This window comes from Oncorhynchus keta, chromosome 24 (assembly GCF_023373465.1).
Source record: "Oncorhynchus keta strain PuntledgeMale-10-30-2019 chromosome 24, Oket_V2, whole genome shotgun sequence".
NCBI lineage: Eukaryota > Metazoa > Chordata > Actinopteri > Salmoniformes > Salmonidae > Oncorhynchus > Oncorhynchus keta.
In genome coordinates, this window is record NC_068444.1 from 43617721 (window position 1) to 43632510 (window position 14790).

The window sequence follows — 14790 nt, forward strand, 5'->3', positions numbered from 1 at the left end:
GTTATTCTCATTCTGTGTGCAATAATAACTGTATTACATGATTTTTGAATGACTACCTCATCTCTACCCCACACACATACAAATATCTGTACGGTCCCTTAGTGGAGTAGTGAATTTCAAACAAAGGCCAGCGAGGTTTTCCAATGCCTTGCTAAGATGGGCACTTATTGGTAGAAAAAAAAAAAAAAAAGCAGATATTGAATATCCTTTTGAGCATAGTGAAGATATGAATTACACTTTGGATGGTGTATCAATACAACCAGTCACTACAAAGATACAGGCGTCCTTCCTAACTCAGTTGCCGGAGCTGAAGGAAATTGCTCAGGGATTTTACCATGATGCCAATGCTGAATTTTAACAGAGTTGGATGGCTGTAATAGGAGAAAACTGAGGATGGATCAACAACATTGTAGTTACTGCACAATACTAACCTAAATGACAGAGTGGGAAGAATGAAGTCTGTACAGAATACAAATATTCCAAAACGTGGATCCTGTTTGCAATAAGGCAGAAAATGTGGATGCAAAGCCTTATGTTTGGGGCAAATCCAACACTAAAACATCACTGAGTACCTCTCATCATATTTTCAAGCATGGTGGTGGGTGCATCATGATATGGGGTATGCTTGTCATCGTCAAGGACTATGGAGATTTTTTTTAAGATAAAAAGAAACGGAATAGAGCTAAGCACAGGCAAAATCCTGGAGGAAAACCGGGTTATCTGCTTTCCAACAGACACTGGGAGACAAATTCACCTTTCAGCAGGACAATAATGTAAAACACAAGGCCAAATATACACTGGAGGTGCTTACCAAGATGTCATTGAATGTTCCTGAGTGGCCGAGTTACAGTTTTGACTTCAATCGGCTTGAAAATCTATGGCAAGACTTGAACATGGCTGTCTAGCAATAATCAACACCCAGCTTGACTGAGCTTGAAAAATGTTGAAAAGAATCATGTGCAAATATTGTACAATCCAGGTGTGCAATGCTCTTAGAGACTTAGAAATATTCACAGCTGTAATTGCTCCCAACAGTGATTCTAACATGTTGGAGGCAGGGGTGTTTGAGATGTGCATTTAATTTTCAATACATTTGCACAAAATAATAAAAACATTGTTGTACTTTGTCATTATGTGGTATTGTGTGTAGATGAGTGAGAGGAAAAACAATATATGTAATCCATTTTGATTTCAGTCCGTAATGCAACAAAATGTGGAATAAGTTGAGGGGTGTGGATAATTTCTGAAGGCACTGTTTGTCCGTTGAATTGTTTAAATTCTTCGACTGTAATTTGTGGATTCAAATCAAGTATTTTGTGTGTATGTGTTTTTGAGGGGGCGGGTGTGTCTGTGGGTATTTGCAGTGAGTGGGTGTTTTGTGTTAATTAATCTCTTGCTACGAGCAATCCCGTATCCGGGATCGTAAGTATAGCCTCAAGCTCATTAGCATAACGCAACGTTAACTATTAATGAAAATCGCAAATGAAATGAAATAAATATATTGGCTCAAGCTTAGCCTTTTGTTAACAACACTGTCATCTCAGATTTTCAAAATATGCTTTTCAACCATAGCTAAACAAGCATTTGTGTAAGAGTATTGATAGCTAGCATAGCATTAAGCCTAGCATTCAGCAGGCAACATTTTCACAAAAACAAGATAAGCATTCAAATAAAAATAATTTACCTTTGAAGAACTTCAGATGTTTTCAATGAGGAGACTCTCAGTTAGATAGCAAATGTTCAGTTTTTCCCCAAAAATTATTTGTGTAGGAGAAACCACTCCGTTTTGTTCATCACGTTTGGCTAAGAAAAAACCCCAAAAATTCAGTCATTATAACGCCAAACTTTTCCCCAAATTAACTCCATAGTATCGACAGAAACATGGCAAACGTTGTTTAGAATCGATCCTCAAGGTGTTTTTCACATATCTATTCGATGATCTATCATTCGTGGAAGTTTGGTTTCCCCTCTAAACCACATGGAAAAATGCATGCAGCTGGAGATTACCAGAGGCATTACCAACAATCAGTTGAACAGCTGCTAGGTTGCGTTGCCCATCTCTCCCATAAGTTGATAGTTTGTTTGTAGGTGTTTGCAGGTGTGCGTGTCATGTGCATTCTCATGTCGCACTGTTGAACCTTGATTATATAGGTGGATTTTATTCTCTCCAAATATTGTTTTTACTCTGTCTTCCCCCAGGACCTTAAACTGTCAACAGAATCATGTCGGATCTACAGCCTCTATCACTCCCTGCATCATTATAAATATCATACTTTCTTACACTGCAAGAAAGAGGTAAGGACATGTATCTATTACAATAATATAAAATACAACTATTTGATATATTTCTCTTGTTGATATTGTATCAAGAACAGTTGATGTTGTGTCTCCCCTACTGTGGTTTATTTAAATATTGTTTCAATTTACCCAGCAGAAATATTACCCAAATGTATTTTATTATTTTATCCTTGCTTAAACACACCAGATATATTGTGGTTTAAATCCCCTGCTGACATAGAGTAAATGATTTGCTAATCAACAATGGTTGATAGGAATTCTAAATATTGTCTTTATATTAACGCTGTCAAACAAACAAAAATAATTGCATGATCTTTCAGTAGTTAATCACGATTTAATTGCAATTTTTGAAATTGCTCAAATTTGGCTCTAAAAAGCAGGGCATTCATTGAGTTACAGGCATACTATACTTTGATTGCAAGGGCCAGAAACACACAATTCTCTGTATCAGAAACAAAATGCTCTCAATGTTTAAGTAGGCTTACTCCCTCGTATCAATGTTCTCGAAGTGTAAGACTTGCACATAGTCACACACGCACTGTTAAAGCTTCAGCCATTCTACATGAGTGTTCTCCCAATTTCTGAAACGAGGAGCATATCAACGTGTCCAACTATGTTGTCAGTTCTACAGAAGACAACAGATCAGCCAGGCCGAGGTTATCCATGTTCTTCAACATGAACTAGTCACAAGCTGAAATGCGTTAACACATACACCTTGACAGCCCTAGTTTATATTAATATTGTGTTTGCCCAGCATAGATAATGTTTATTCCATGGTTAGACACACCATAGCCTTGACACATGTACTTCTACATGGTCCTTCTGTGGCTCAGTTGGTAGAGCATGGCGCTTGTAACGCCAGGGTAGTGGGTTCGATTCCCGGGACCACCCATACATAGAATGTATGCACACATGACTGTAAGTCGCTTTGGATAAAAGCGTCAGCTAAATGGCATATATTATTATTATTATTATTATTATATTTTACCAAATAGACATGTTACCATAGTCTAAATATACTGTATATTGTGTTTATATTTGTGTTTCCCTGGCAGACCAACACTATAGAGCAGGCAGCTGAGGACCCCGGGCAGGAGGAGGTGGTGCAGCAGTGTATGGCCAACCAGGGCTGGCTGGACACCCTCTTCAACTCCTTCATCGAGCTGCTCACACTCAGCGCCAAGGCCTGAGCGACAGACAGAGGGGATGGAAGACAGAAAGAAAAGAGAAAGCGAAAGAACAAAAGGCACAGAAACTAGGCCCCGGGAACGGTGAGGTGGGCGAACAAGGGGAACGAGGTAAGAGGTCCCATCCCACCTGGAGTCGTGTGGGTCCGACGGACAACTTGAAACTCGAGGAACAAGAGGGTCGGTAGGTGTGACCTTGGAGATTGACCTCCTTAGTTCATTGACAAAAAATATAGCAATTAATTGACTTGACCTTGAGAATGGATGATGACCCCCACAGGAGCTGGTGTTGTACCTGATTGGTCAAGAAGACACTGACCAATCAGGAGGCAAAGACCAAGGTGCGAAAATACACCGAAGGCAGAAGGAGGAGCTATTGCACCTCGTCACGTGGATTGCCTCACAGACATCGTAAAACTGTGCGTCAGACAGAAACGTTTCGGAGAATCTATTACTGTCTGTTTTTACATAAATGATTTGTTTTTAAACATTGCATTAGAGGAGTGCAGTGAGCAGTGTGAATATATGGCTTGTCTGTGGAAAGGATGCAACATAACGGTGTTAATTCTCTCACTCGTTCTATGCGACAGTAGGCAGCGGCACCGGTGAGCTATGTGATAATATATAAACCCATTTAAATTATTTATATGAGGAGGATTTTAACAAACTCTCACAAGTGCTGGGATGCCGCCTTAGCATTAACATTTTTCACGTTAAACGTTCAATTGTACGTACCACCCACATATCGGAGCTGTCTTATTTTTTTCCTTTGACACAAAAGATGGGTGGATGAGACGGAAACGTGGCATCAACTTCTGTCTGTAGAGAATGGGTATATTTAAAACCGACATTGTAGTGCTTTAGTTCATCAGAATCATGCAGCTGCAAAGAGAAAGAAACATTATCAAGTTCCCTTACAGGAATGGTTATAAATGAGTAATATTTAAAGAGAAAATGGTCATTTCATTTTTATGTCTGATGTTTTGCATATTACGATGATATATTTTGGGGGGCATTTTTCCTTGGAAAGACAGTCTGTAAATATTGTACAGTTCTTGACAAATCTTTGTTTATACATTAGATACTCAGCGAAATGTTTTGCCACGAGCAGCATCGCAGATATTGAGATGGGTGAGATGCAAGACTTCTCTCTGTCATATACAGTATCTGAGCACGTGAACGGGTTCGCTTCACACTGTTGCAGCCTGGTAGCCACGGGACCAAAACAGTGGAGAAGTTGAGCCTCGCGCTTCAACCCTTTTAGTTGGTGCGGAAATTGACCCACTATGCTGTTTACTTTCTGCATCCACGTCATATCGCTGAGTCTACCTTAAATAACTCTCCTGTATTTGAAACACAAATAAAAACGGCAAAGAACAATTTGTTGTTGAAGTCCATTAATGTATATGAAATAGATCAGATTACAGAAGGGAAGTTACCCAGAGCTGTTGGTGACGTAGAAGCTGGAAAAATAAATTGAAGACACAGCATTTTTGCTCATGGGGCATTTAATCCAGGTATAACATACGTCGACTTTCCTCGTACAACCTGTTAAGCGAAACACGACATGTGTTATCTACTTGCGCATGTCCTGATTGTGCATGTCCAACAAAGAAGCCCATCTGTCATGGGGTGGGTAAATTACAATGTCAGTCTTTTCTGGTTGCAAGTTTTACATTTTTTATTTTTTATTTTGTAATACTTTTTTTGGATGCTATCGTCCAAGTCAATGTTATTAAAAACCTCTTAAGGATCGGCCCCTTTTTTTCCAATTTTCACCTAAAATTACATACCCAAATCTAACTGCCTGTAGCTCAGGCCCCGAAGCAAGGATATGCAGATTCCTGGTAACATTTTAAAGGAAACATTTTGACGATTGTGGAAATGTGAAAGGAATTTGGGAGAATATAACACATTAGATCTGGTAAAAGATAATACCAAGAAAAAATCTACTTTTTTTTACCATATTTGAAATGCAAGAGACTGGTCATAATGTATTATTCCAGCCCAGGTGCAATTTAGATTTTGGCCACTAGATGGTAGCAGTGTATGTGCAAAGTGTCAGACTGATGCAATGAACTATTGCATTTCAGTTCAAAATTTTGTATCAAGACTGCCCAAATGTGCCTAATTTGTTTATTAATAACGTTTCATGTTCAAAACTGTGCACTCTCCTCAAACAATAGCATGGTATTATTTCCCTGTAATAGCTACTGTAAACTGGACAGTGCAGTTCGATTAACAAGAATTTAAGCTTTCTGCCAATATCAGATATGTCTATGTCCTGGGAAATGTTCTTGTTACTTACAACCTCATGCTAATCTTATTAGCCTACATTAGCTCAAGCGTCCCACAGGGGACCCACCAATCCTGAAAAGGTTTTGAGTTTGCTACAAGTGTAGCTAACGTTGTAGTGTGATGCTATCTACCGAAATTGCTTATGTAAAGCTATTTTGCAAGCTATTTTTTAAGTTAGCTAGCTCGATTGTTTTCAGGCTGAGCACAACATTTTTAACACTGCTTTTCCTGATAAGTATGTTGCAAACCAAATGGATTGGTCTAGCTCATTAATTTGTTGATCTGATGTAGTTGGTGCCTCAGATTATCAACCCAGCAAAATAAGTATGTAGTATCCGCAGATGGCCACGGTGAGGAGCAGGAGTTATAAACCCATACCATTTTTAGCTGGGAAAAAAACGCTAACCCTTATACCTATTTTAACCCTGAACAGTCAGTAAACTTAGAATTGGGTAGCCTATAACACTTTTAGAAATTATTTTTTTCTTTATATTATGTCAGTAAATACCATTTATAGGACTAAATACTCAACCTAAGTATTTGCTGGTTTTTGAATTTTATGGTTTTTTTTTTATTGCAAGGCAGAACACTTCTAATAAACATGCCACATTTTTAAAAATGATTCTTTCAAATGTGGTTTGAACTGTGTGACTTCGTAACCTCTATGTGAAAGTCCAGCAATTGGCGTGGGCAGGTTTGAGACTGATCTCTTGAATTAATAAGAAAAATATACTCTACTTTATTTCACAGCTGTCTCCAATGTCTTTACGGTGTTCTTTTGAATATTTACAGGTCCACTCCTGGAAGCAGGTATTGCAGTAAGGAAACAGATCAGAAGAAGAGAGCTTATTTTGAGAGCCACCATATATATTAAAAATGACTACTTTCTTGTGTCTGTTTTTTTATACAGTGCATTCTGAAAGTACCCAGACCTCTTGACTTTTTTTCCAGATTTTGTTACATTACAGCCTTATTCTAAAATGGATTAAATCGTTTTTTCCCCCTCATCAATCTACACACAATACCCCATAATACCCCCCGGGAATATGACATTTACATAAGTATTCAGACCCTTTACTCAGTACTTTCTTGAAGCACCTTTGGCAGCGATTACAGCCTCAAGTCTTGGGTATGACGCTACAAGCTTGGCACACCTGTAAAAGATTTAGATGCACTATTGTCTGTTCCACTGGGTCATAAGGTGTATGCACAATTTGTAAGTCGCTCTGGATAAGAGCACAAATGACTTAAATGTAATGTAATGTAAATGTATTTGGGGAGTCTCCCATTCTCTGCAGATCCTCTCAAGCGCTGTCAGGTTAGATGGGGAGCGTTGCTATACAGCTATTTTCAGGTCTTTCCAGAGATGTTTGATTGGGTTCAAGTCCGGACTCTGGCTGGGCAACTCAAGGATATTGAGAGACTTGTCCTAAAGCCACTTCTTTGCTGTGTGCTTATCGTCATTGTCCTGTTGGAAGGTGAACCTTCGCCCCAGTGTGAGGTCCTGAGCGCTCTGGACCTTTCAAGGCTCTCACTGTACTTTGCTCTGTTCATCTTTCCCTCTCCTTACTTGTCTCCCAGTCCATGCCGCTGAAAAACATCCCCACAGCATGACGCTGCCACCACCATGCTTCACTGTAGGGATGGTGCCAGGTTTCTTCCAGACTTGAAGCTTGGCATTCAGGCCAAAGACTTGGTTTCATCAGAAACAGAGAATCTTGTTTCTTATGGCCCGAGTCCTTTAGGTGCCTTTTGGCAAACTCCAAGTGGGCTGTCATGTGCCTTTTACTGAGGAGTGGCTTCTGTCTGGCCACTCTACCATAAAGGCCTAATTGGTGGAGTGCTGCAGACATGGTTGTCCTTCTGGAAGGTTCTCCCATCTCCACAGACGAACTCTGGAGCTCTGTCAGAATGACCATCGGGTCCTTGGTCACCTCCCTGACCAAGGTCCTCCCCCGGTTGGTCAGTTTGGTTAGGCAGCCAGCTCTAGGAAGAGTCTTGGTGGTTACTAACTTTCATTTAAGAATGATGGAAGCCATTGTGGGCTTGGACCTTCAATGTGGCAGAAATGTACTTTTCTACTGACAATTTCCTTCAATCTCATGGCTATGTTTTTGCTCTGTGGGACCTTATATAGACGGGTAGGTGCCTCTCCAAATCATGTCAAATCAATTGAATTTACCACAGGTGGACTCCAATCAAGTTGAAACATCTCAAGGATGATCAATGGAAGCAAGATGCACCTGAGCTCAATTTCAAGTCTCATACTAAAGGGTCTGAATAGTTATGTAAATAAGGTATTTCTGTTTATTTTTAATACATTTGAAAAAATGTCTAATCCTATCTTCACTGTCATGGAGTATTGTGTGTAGATTTACGTTTTTTATTTTAATACAATTTAGAGTAAGCTATAACGTAAAATGTGGAGGAAGGGGTCTGAATACTTTCTGAATGCACTGTTATGTTAAAGCTAGAATTCATAGTTGCTACATCCATTTTTGGACTTATAAAGTAATGATTAATACCATTGATCCCTTTTTGATTCTTGAAGAATATTACATGTACCCCATAAGAACCCAAAATACAAGTTTCTTTTGTGCATTTCCTTGGCTAATCGCATTCAGTCGGTCACGACTCGGGCAATGGTCTCGAGCAACTCCAATGTATGCATCTGATTGGCTACTATTCCCAGGCAGGAATCTTCCTTCTAATGTGCCCTCTTGAAACTGTCAATAATGTGAGTTGCATGCATCTTAGTGCCTCGTGGATTTGCTCTCGTGACAGATACTTAACAAGTTCGAATCTTGCATGCGGCAATATTGCTTTTTCCATTAAAAAAAGCCTTTTACATTTGATTTTAAGACAATGGCATGCCATTGATGTAGTGAACGGTGTAAATTGGATTAGCAATTTGGATTAGCATTGTCAGTAGCAAGTGTCTGAAATCTTAGAGACGTCAGAGAGAATTGAATTTGTAGTCGTCCTGCCACCTTGTGGTATAATTGAAATTTGCAGTACCTGGTTAGGAAAATGTTTTTCTTGACCAGAGGACACTGAATTAATGTTCATGATTATTGATAATCGTTATTTAAATAGTAATCAAGTATAATTTCTAAACATTTAAAACTGGTAATTATAATAATTTAAACATATTATGATACACATTGTAGCTGGGTAATATCTGAAAGGTAACAGACACACACAGACAATGGAAATGATCCCTTAATTATTAATGATTCGGCTATGAAAACAGCTTTTGGTTTTTTGAAGGAATACCGTGTTCAAGATTGTAGCACCGACACTCATGCTAGGGAATGTAATCACAAAGGTTTTTGGTGCATTTCAATAGAGCCCCAACTAGAGCTAGTGAGAGGCAGACGTTTAAAACAATATACAAATAAGTAATGTACAAGTAATACATATACACAGTCCTGTAAATAGAGTAGGATTCCAGGGTGGGAAGGGGCTCTTATAACAGCGTTTGTTTTGGGTTCGGAAGAGCTACCAAGCTAAATATTAGAACCCAAATCAAATGACCAAAGTTATGATTGTAACCTGCCATTTCAATGTTCACAACCCAGCTACAGACAACCAAGAACGCTGAAGGTCATTGGCCACAGATAAAATGACATCAAAACACGTTATAACGACTGTAGCTTTGATTGGACTGATCGTGCCAACGTCATACTTACACAATCTTAGCTAGACACGCAGTCATCACGAATCATGTCGACAAATCTATTGGCAAACCCTTTTCAATCCTTGTAATATGAAGAGAAATTCGAGATCAAACGTATCGGTGCTCATCAGCCATTGGACGTAAACATCACACGTCGGAAATCGCAAATTCAACAATTAGTAGTTGGTAAGGGATCAATGGCAAACTGCAAGCGGCGCAAAGATGTCACTATTTTGTTTCCCCTGCCTGCTATTCGGTGGAGAGGGTGTGCGGTCCATGTCTGGCTTTAAGAAATCAAAACATCTGTCTGAAAGGATCTGTTTTCCAAGTTAAAAGAATAAACGTTCACATGCAACACAATGGGCCAGAAATGGTTAAATATGTCAATCCAGCATGACTTCTGCCACGTTCAAAACAACTGGGAAATCTCAGGCTTCAGTGTGTTCAAGACAACTGGGAACTCGGGAAAGAACATGCTCGGACTGGGAAAATACATTTTGAATTGTCATCCAACTCTGAATTCCAAGTGTGGAACTCGGGCCTCTTTCTAGAGCTCAGACCTGACGATCACTCACGTCATGATTCGTTCTTGTTTGGTCAAAATGGTTGCTTTTTAGGGCTATCTCATTAGTACCTTATTAATCATTTTAGCCAATGTTGGAATGATTTCATTCTTTTATTTATTTTGTATTATAATTAGCTCATTATTTTCTTCATGGAGGGATACTATATATGTTGTTGGGTCTGTAACCATGTTTGCCAGTGACACTTCCCATAATGTTTGTTTTTTTAACAAAAAGTTCAGTTATTGACTCATGTATTGTATTTTCCTTCCCTTTTCAATCACATGGACCTAATAAAATAACATGTTGTGTAGTGGTTCTGCTGGCATGCATCAAAAAATGGTATAATTGCGTTTTCCCCACCAAGATTTACATGCTAAAAATCCCACTGCTTACAACCAGAAAATACCAATTTACAGCATAACAATAAATAATGAAACTAATGGGCATGCATGTAAAACAAAAACACAATAAATTTGGTTAATTATTAAAAAACACTCTTTAGATAACATTTGCCAAAGTAACAACCCCTTAATATACAGTTGAAGTTTACACACTTAGGTTGGAGTCATTAAAGCTTGTTATGCAATCACTCCACACCTTTCTTGTTTGTTTCTTGTTAGGACATCTACTTTGTCCATGACACAAATCATTTTTCCAACAATTGTTTACACAGATTAATTCACTGTATCACAATTCCAGTGGGTCAGAAGTTTACAACACTTAGTTGACTGTGCCTTTAAACACCTCAGACAATTCCAGAAAATTATGTCATGGCTTTAGAAGCTTCTGATAGGCTAATTGACATAATTTGAGTCAATTGGAGGTGTACCTGTGGATGTCTTTCAATGCCTACCTTCAAACTCGGTGCCTCTTTGCTTGACATCATGGGAAAATCCAAAGAAATCAGCCAAGACCTCAGAAAAAAAAGTACAAGAGTATCTATATCCACAGTAAAACGAGTCCAATATCGACATAACCTGAAAGGCTGCTCAGCAAGGAAGAAGCCACTACTCCAAAACCGCCATAAAAAGCCAGACTACGGTTTACAACTGCACATGGGGACAAAGATTGTATTTTTTGGAGAAATATCCTCTGTTCTGAACAAAAATAGAACCAGGAGGGCCTGGTGCACTTCACAAAATAGATGGCATCATGATATATTGAAGCAACATCTCAAGACATTAGTCGGGAAGTTAAAACTTGGTCGCAAATGAGTCTTCCAAATGGACAATGAACCCAAGCATACTTCCAAAGTTGTGGCAAAATGGCTTAAAGGACAACAAAGTCAAGCTATTGTAGTGGCCATCACAAAGCCCTGACCTCAATCCTAGAAAATGTGTGGGTAGAACTGAAAAAGTGTGTGCGAGCAAGGAGGCCTACAAACCTGACTCAGTTACACCAGCTCTGTGAGGAGGAATGGGACAAAATTCACCCAACTTATTGTGGGAAGCTTGTGGAAGGCTACCTGAAACGTTTGGCCCAAGTTAAACAATTTAAAGGCAATGCTACCAAATACCAATTAAGTGTATGTAAACTTCTGACCTACTGGGAATGTGATGAAAGAAATAAAAGCTTAAATAAATCATTGTCTCAACTATTATTCTGACATTTAACATTCTTAAAATGACGTGGTGATCCTAACTGACCTAATACAGGGATTTTTTTACTAGGATTAAATGTCAGGAATTGTGAAAAACTGAGTTTAAATATATTTGGCTAAGTTAACTTCTGACTTCAACTGTATAAACACACTGAAAATCTTCTTTTTCCCCCTCTTTGTTTCTTTTCATCTGATAGCTCTCAAAAGAGCTGAGCAGTTCGCTTTCAGAAGGGTGCCGCCTGTTTGCCAACAATCAGAAGTGCAGACCTGTGAATAATGAAAGTAAATAAGTTATTGCCACACTCCCATAGAAGCCTAGTTTATACCACAAAATGTAAAACACTAAAAAGGAAAATGGTAGTAGATAAATAGTTAGTTGGTTAAATAAAAAAACTGCTCTTAGAACTTTAATCTTTGTAAGGGTCGGCAGCGAGCTTTGCTGTTATCAAATGCTAGCCTTTTAAAATGGCAGAAATTCCGTATTACAATGGGAACTCTGAGGCTGCCCCATTGTTTCCCAATGGGGACATTCTACACGGACATGTGTCTTTTTTGCCAAATATCTCTGTGTTTATAGACGCTATATAAATCAAATCAAATTGTATATGTCACATGTGCTGAATACAACAGGTGTAGACCTTGCCGTGAAATACTTACTTACAGCCCTTAAGACTGTTTGTGTGAGCATTTGTTTATTTGCTTTCTGGAGCCGTGCTGTCTGACTCACCCATCCTCAGCCTTTCTCCATGCAGTCTCTCCGTGGTCCTGATTGGCTAGCCAGCCTAACCCACACTATCCAAGGGAGTAAATATTGCCTTAGCTGATCAGTGTTATCCCAGTTTGTGGGTGGACATATGCACATGGGATACGTGAACACAGAGTCAATTGTTGTTTAACTTGGCTTTGTATATCACTATGTAGCTATTACTTTGTTATATGCTGAAGTTTCTATTACATTTAGTGTAATGCTTGCTATTTATGTTTCCCATTTGTATAGCCTCATTGTATGCTTTAGGAAAGATGTTTACATTTGAACTCTTTTGTTATTATTGTACTGTTCTGTAATTCCTGGTTATTAGATACTTACCTATTGTGCTTTTGCAGTTCTGTTCCATTTTTGTTCTCTGTTGTAGCTCATTTGCTATGCATACGTTCATCCTGCTCTGTTCGTATGTATTATCTCTGTTTTTGTACCTGTTACAGAACCATACCCATGTACATCCCCATGTTCCTCTTCTCCTGTGTTTCTGTGGGTTACTGTACCTCTTGGACTGCTTTTATTCCCCTCTAACAGTCGCTCTCTTTCAACTTGTATATTTTGGTCAGAAGTTTGTTTCTTTCCTACTTCCTCATTTCGCAGACTTAAGTACACTTGACACCGGGGTGTGGATGTTTAGTTTCGACACAAGTGATTGTTCAGTTTCGTCCTAAGAACAGATTGTCGTGCTGAAATGAAAAGGGACCAATGTTTTGGTGCCATTTCGGGAAAGTGGAATTCTAAGCTTCACTGCAGTCAGAGGCCCAGCTTTGCTTAGGTTCTATTCATTTGTAATTGCCTCGCACTGGTATTCCAGTTCAGCCAACGTTCTTTGGCCATTTGGCCAACGTGGTCTCGGAGCATTTTGTATTATTTTGTACTTAAATCCGAGACTCTATTTAGTACAATATGCTCAGAATTTGTAAAATGTACAATGTGTTAAGAAATTGCAAAACGTATATGTTACGAATTCCAATTTGTTGTTGCTAACATTAGCTAAGTGGCTAGTGTTGGCTAGCGCTAGGAGTTTGGGGTTAAGGTTAGGGGTTCTGTTAAGGGGAAGGGTTAGCTAATATGCTAAGTAGTTGCTAAGTAGTTAATTAGCTAAAATGATGAGATTTGAACGGTCAACCTTTTGGGTTGCTAGATGTTCGCGTTAGGCGCCCACCCTTACCACCCACTCTACTTTCATTTTTGCCTTAAATGTAACCATGCCAAACATAACATATACTAATTTGAGTGTCCCGGATTTAAGTTTACTATGTTACGTCTAGTCTGAGACCAGTCTGTTTTTTTTACTCATTATATTGTCTTCTGTATGGAGCCATAGCTAGCTAGCATAATCATTAGAAAATGAATGATTCACCTGCTAAGACCTAGCAAATTACACATCCCATGTTTTATCGATAATCTTGTCAGGGCAGGCGTTATGGGTGGACCCTCTGGGGCCTGGCTGGCCCTACCATACCTGTTTACCTGTCCAAATAAAAATATTGTGTGCCAACGACTCCTCAATCTCCGATGTTAAAGCATCTGAGCAAGCGAAACAGCGCACTGCTGTCTCCCTATGTGTAGACCATGTATCTGATTTTCTGGCCTGACAGCATCAGATACATGGGTTAGTAAGACCGAGGGGTTGTGTTTCGCTCACTAATTTCAGCAGAGAGAAAGAGGCGCAGCGAGGGGGCTTACACTCGCCAAAATCTGTCCTAAATAAGCCTTATGCATTATAATAATAAGCCTTATGGGCATAATATGCAGACCTTTGGGACAACGACTTGCATTGTTAGGGCAGAGACATGAGCATCTCGTCATTATATACAGATCTCTGGTTTTAGCCACTTGCCAATTAGGATGCTGGCTTCCCCTAAAGTAAATTGATGTTTTGCCGAAGTTATATAATTCCTCCTGTCTAAATAAAACCATTCAAAATATTTTACCAAAGAGCTTGACTTGGCCACAGAGGATCAATAGCTTATTTTATTTTTTTTAAAGCTGTGGATTGTTTCAAATCACAAGTGAAGAAGAGGCCTATGCCTATTTGGGAAGCCAGCAATTTGGACAGCGTGCGTGGCAACAGGCCTGATTGAGTTGCAGCTGTCAGTGAAATGCATCTAATATGTGTGAAGATAATGTGTCTTGAGTATAATTTAAAATGTTGAGACAAGAAGAAGGGGATGGGGTGTGTGGCGAAGATATGGCCTTCTCTCCAGAATGTGCTCCACTGTCTCCCAGCCAATTCTGAAAAATTCATTGTTTCATCGTGTGAATTGTTTGCCCTTTTGATTAGTTTGATCAATTCCCCATTACATACAGTACCAGTCAAAAGTTTGGACACACTTTCTCATTCCAGGGTTTTTCTTTATTTTTACTATTTTCTGCATTGTAGAATAATAGTGAAGACA

The 14790-nt window shown here is 39.1% G+C and overlaps 1 protein-coding gene and 1 long non-coding RNA gene across 2 annotated transcripts in view; one reads left to right on the plus strand and one right to left on the minus strand.

Moving 5' to 3' along the window:
• LOC118357591 (proline-rich protein 12-like) overlaps positions 1 to 4865 on the plus strand; it is a 57532-nt gene extending 52667 nt beyond the window's left edge. The window contains exons 14-15 of the mRNA XM_035734860.2: positions 2200 to 2295; positions 3354 to 4865. Coding sequence (XP_035590753.1) covers positions 2200 to 2295; positions 3354 to 3488 — 231 coding nt within the window. The 3' untranslated portion in view covers positions 3489 to 4865. The remainder of the gene's footprint in view (positions 1 to 2199; positions 2296 to 3353) is intronic.
• Positions 4866 to 10123: 5258 nt separating this feature from the next.
• LOC118402672 (uncharacterized) lies at positions 10124 to 13839 on the minus strand. The gene is made up of 3 exons (XR_004829534.2): positions 12716 to 13839; positions 12356 to 12420; positions 10124 to 11895 (listed from the first exon to the last, which is right to left on the minus strand). It is a non-coding gene; the product is annotated as an uncharacterized LOC118402672 (long non-coding RNA).
• Between the last annotated feature and the right edge of the window lie 951 nt (positions 13840 to 14790).